This window comes from Sardina pilchardus, chromosome 6 (assembly GCF_963854185.1).
Source record: "Sardina pilchardus chromosome 6, fSarPil1.1, whole genome shotgun sequence".
Lineage (NCBI taxonomy): Eukaryota > Metazoa > Chordata > Actinopteri > Clupeiformes > Clupeidae > Sardina > Sardina pilchardus.
In genome coordinates this window covers 2,930,559-2,935,558 of record NC_084999.1, presented here as the reverse complement: position 1 = coordinate 2,935,558, position 5,000 = coordinate 2,930,559, and the positions used below count along the sequence as shown (strand labels likewise).

General features: G+C 48.0%; 1 protein-coding gene across 3 annotated transcripts in view; it reads right to left on the bottom strand.

The window, feature by feature from the left end:
- Window positions 1-5,000, bottom strand: part of celf3b (cugbp, Elav-like family member 3b) — a 41,281-nt gene that overhangs the window by 29,370 nt on the left and 6,911 nt on the right. For all 3 annotated transcript variants that reach the window (XM_062538102.1, XM_062538104.1, XM_062538103.1), the window contains one exon: window positions 2,830-2,912. In XM_062538102.1, the coding sequence (XP_062394086.1) occupies window positions 2,830-2,912 (83 nt within the window). The remainder of the gene's footprint in view (window positions 1-2,829; window positions 2,913-5,000) is intronic.

The following is a 5,000-nucleotide window of genomic DNA, read 5'->3' as shown; positions in this document are numbered from 1 at the left end:
TGTCAACTCATCTCAGGGTCTTGTGTTTGAAAAGCACACATAAATGTTAAAATCACCAAGACATTTTGGTGATGAGGACCGGAAGAGGAGAGAGGAAGAGAAGAGAGGGAGGAGGAGAGAGGAAGAGGAGAGGAAGAGAAGAGAAGAGGGAATAGGAGAGAGGAAGAGAAGAGAAGAATAAAAAACAAAAGAACAGAAATGCTGAAGGGGAGGGGCATGTGGTCATAATAGCAGATCAGGGCCAGATATGCTACTTGAGTGGGCGTCAGACATGTCAATCATCTGTCCTCCTGAAGCAGTTCTGCCCGCCCTCCAGCATCATCATCACCAAACCATTCCACACGCCATGTGAGAGAGAGAAATGTAGAGATGATCATGAGAGATAAAGGAGGAGATACAGCACATTGAGATTTCAAATAGAAGTGAACAGGAGAGGGGAGGAGAGACCAGTAGAGATCAAAGAGAGATCAAAGAGAGGAGTAGAAATGAAGGGAGAAGAGACGTGAAATGGAGGAGGAGAGGAGAAGAAGGGATGAGATGAGAGAGGAGAGAGGAGGAGAGGAGAAGAAGGGATGAGAGGAGAGGAGAAGAAGGGATATGATGAGGGACAGGGGGGATGAGACGGAGCATCAGCAGGAGGAAGAGAGGAGAAGAAGGGATGAGAGGAGGAGAGGAGAGGAAGAGAGGAGAAGAGGGGATGAGATGAGAGAGGAGAGGAAGAGAGGAGAAGAAGGGATGAGAGGAGAGAGGAGAGGAGGAGAGGAGAAGAAGGGATGAGATGAGGGACAGGGGGGATGAGACAGAGCATCAGCAGGAGGAAGAGAGGAGAAGAAGGGATGAGAGGAGGAGAAGAAGGGATGAGATGAGGGACAGGGGGGATGAGACGGAGCATCAGCAGGAGGAAGAGAGGAGAAGAAGGGATGAGAGGAGAGAGGAGAGGAAGAGAGGAGAAGAAGGGATGAGATGAGAGACAGGGGGGATGAGACAGAGCATCAGCAGGAGGAAGAGAGGAGAAGAGAGGATGAGAGGAGAGATGAGAGGAAGAGAGGAGAAGAAGGGATGAGAGGAGAGATGAGAGGAGGAGAAGAGAAGAAGGGATGAGAGGAGAGATGAGAGGAGGAGAGGAGAAGAAGGGATGAGATGAGAGAGGAGAGGAGGAGAAGAGAAGAAGGGATGAGATGAGAGACAGGGGGGATGAGACGGAGCATCAGCAGGAGGAAGAGAGGAGAAGAAGGGATGAGAGGAGAGAGGAGAGGAAGAGAGGAGAAGAAGGGATGAGAGGAGAGATGAGAGGAGGAGAAGAGAAGAAGGGATGAGAGGAGAGATGAGAGGAGGAGAGGAGAAGAAGGGATGAGATGAGAGAGGAGAGGAGGAGAAGAGAAGAAGGGATGAGATGAGAGACAGGGGGGATGAGACGGAGCATCAGCAGGAGGAAGAGAGGAGAAGAAGGGATGAGAGGAGAGAGGAGAGGAAGAGAGGAGAAGAAGGGATGAGAGGAGAGATGAGAGGAGGAGAAGAGAAGAAGGGATGAGAGGAGAGATGAGAGGAGGAGAGGAGAAGAAGGGATGAGATGAGAGAGGAGAGGAGGAGAAGAGAAGAAGGGATGAGATGAGAGACAGGGGGGATGAGACAGAGCATCAGCAGGAGGAAGAGAGGAGAAGAAGGGATGAGAGGAGGAGAGGAGAAGAAGGGATGATATGAGGGACAGGGGGGATGAGACAGAGCATCAGCAGGAGGTGGCTCCTGTGGGCTGAATCACTAAGAAAGGTCAGACGTGTGTCACGCTCCTAACAGGATTACGGTTGGCATTAACACCTCTCCCCTCCTCCTCCCCCTTCATCCCTCGCTTCCTCTCCTCCCCCTCCAACACCCCTCTCCATCGCTCCTCTCCACCCTAGTGTGCCTCTCGGCTGAAGATCTTTATCAGCAAGCTGACAGTGGGAAACACAGGTGGAACCCTGATTGTATAGAGAGAGAGTGATAGAGAGAGACAGAGAGAGAAAGAGAGAGAATACAGTTTGGTACAGCAGTAGTAAGTGTTTTCTTTTCCCATGTTTTAGGAATCGGAATGTCAGGATAACTGTCACACTTATACAGCTAATCTGAATGCAGATGCAAAGCGAGAGAGAGAGAGAGAAGAGAGAGAGAGAGAGAGAGAGAAGAGAGAGAGAGAGAAAAGAGAAAAGAGCCATGAGGGCTTGAAGGGCTTTGATGGAAGAGTACTACACATGAGACCTCTCCTTTCTGTGCTATATCTATATCTATATCTATATCTATATCTATATCTATATCTCTATATCTCTCCAACTGCAACTGGCTCAGATCTGGCCCTGGTCTGGTCTATACCTAGTCTGGTCTATATCTATCCAAGCTTCAGCCTTAAGCCCTCAAAACAGCGCAGATGTCAAACATCCACCCACCCACACACTCACTTTCAACATTATGACATTATCTCAAACATTAAAACAACAGCCATTTTGTAGCCATGGGGTTGGTGCCAATATGTTGCCAGTCACTTGTTCAGTGACTGTGTCTAAGCTCTTATCCGAACACAAAGGTCCTAAAATGTGTATGTTCTCCAACAGAGAGAACGGAGGGACAACAAGACAAAGCTTTGAACTGGGGAACACATGAACCCTGCAATATACTGGTGTAGTTTAGCAAGCTAAAGATTGTGCAGAATTCATTTGTTAAAACTGTCATACGATACACACTGGGAATATGTGACAGGACTTACCCCTGTAGTGATGCATGCTGTTAACACACACACACACACACACACACACACACACACACACACACACACACACACACACACACAGGACTCACCCCTGGCAGGGTCTTCTGCTCGTGCAGTGCACTCTGGGCCTTGAGGGCTGATTCCCGGGCACAATATGTCAGGAAGGCACATCCTGAGAGGAAAAGGCAGAGACAGATGGACAGCGACAGAGAGGAGGAGAGAGGAGGAGAGAGGAGGAGAGAGGAGGAGGGAGGAGGAGAGAGGAGGGACAGAGAAGAGGAGGAGAGAGGAGGAGAGAGGAGGAGAGAGGGAGATGTGGAGAGCACAGGTTAGGGAAATGCATTTCTTTACATGTTTAGATAGTCTTTGTAGCTCCAGCCAACAGTAAACCACACACACACACACACACACACACACACACACACAAACACACACACACATATACACACACACACACACACACACACACACACACACACACACACACACACACACACACACACACACACACACACACACACACACACACACACACAGATTTACAAGGAAAAGCAAATGTGTCAAATGCTTCATCAATCTTAGGCTAAGTTCACTGAAGCTCTTCAGTGATACGCTGCTGTGTACTCAAGCATAATACCAACACAGAATGCACTAGCAAATCTGACTCCAGGCCAGTTCATCTGGCCCTGGTCTGGCCCGAGTCTGGAGAGGGCATGTGGTTTACTGACCAATCAGGGTCCGTCGACTCCAAGTAAGTAGCCAACCCAAACCATACTACAGGAAGTGTCATATGGCCTGGTTTGGTTTGGTTTGGTTTGGTTAGAATGAGAGTGAAAGCATAGAGGTCTTCTGTCAGGAGGCTTAGCCCATCCACACCAAGAGCTAGAGCTATGAAGACACTGAGCTATCATAAGGAGAGTGGCTCTGAAATGTTCACTCATGTTCATTCGCTAGATTTCTCATATTCAGTGGATTCTGATTGGTTGTCAGACTTCTCCAAATTGCTCAGAAAGTGATCTCCAATGAATGTTCCTCAGTTTTGGACGCTGTCATTCTAGTGAACAATTCAAGGTGGCCTACTTAAATACTATTGTATCTACCTTCATGTTTTTCATTAGTTATCATTGGCTGTGTGTGGATGGGCTTTACTGTAAGTCTGAAGCAACTTATCTGGATTAGTTACTAAACTACACACTTGGGATCCCCCTGATTCGGTCCGCTACTCCAAATTTGCCAGCCAACAGCTCAGAGTAAACGATACAAAGCAGGGACTGAGACAGACACAGGACGAGATGGACACGTTTGAAAGAGGGAGACTTCACTCCAAAACCGTCTGAGAGTATCAGGTAGAAGAAAGCACTGGGTGGAGGACAAACAAGCGCAAAGCCAAGGATACATAACACCAAACAACAGCCACACACACACACACACACACACACACACACACACACGCACAGCCCAGAACAGGCGTCACACACAGCAGTGCTATCAAGTCACTATTCAGACAGAACGATTCAACGACACACACACACACACACACACACGCACACACACACACACACACACACACACGCACACACACACTAACACACCGAACTGTTCAACGACGCCACACAGCACAACACAGGACAGCACCCCACATCATCAACCACACCAAAAAAGTTCAACCATCACTTAGTAATACAATATACACACAACATCAACCACACCAAGAGATTCAACCATCACTTACTGTAGTAATACAATATACACACAACATCAACCCCACCAAGAGATTCAACCACTACCCAGTGAACACCAACATTAGCTAGTAAAACACCTACACTTCACCATACCACCATATGCATCAGTAATGCAGTACACCATAACAACATTGTCCATGAGTATAACAGTAGCTACAGCAATTCTACAGCAGCATCATCAGTAATGCAGCGCACCATAACAACATTGTCCACGAGTATAACAGTAGCTACAGCAAATCTACAGCAGCATGCACTAGTGCTTCACTATGACCCATCACCTGTATGCTAGTACCACACTAGAGTATTTCTGAATCCCACAACAGACCACGGCATGCCTAATGTCTACATGTAACGGTGTATGTAATGTTGGCCCATCAGAAGGCACCATTTAGAGCTCCAATGATAAGCATGTGTGCCCTGGTTGCTGGCCATGGTCCTGGGCGTCCTACTCCTATGGCACAGGCTGAGTGAGCCACAGATGTCTGGAGATACTCCTGCAGGTGATGGTTGATGTGGGT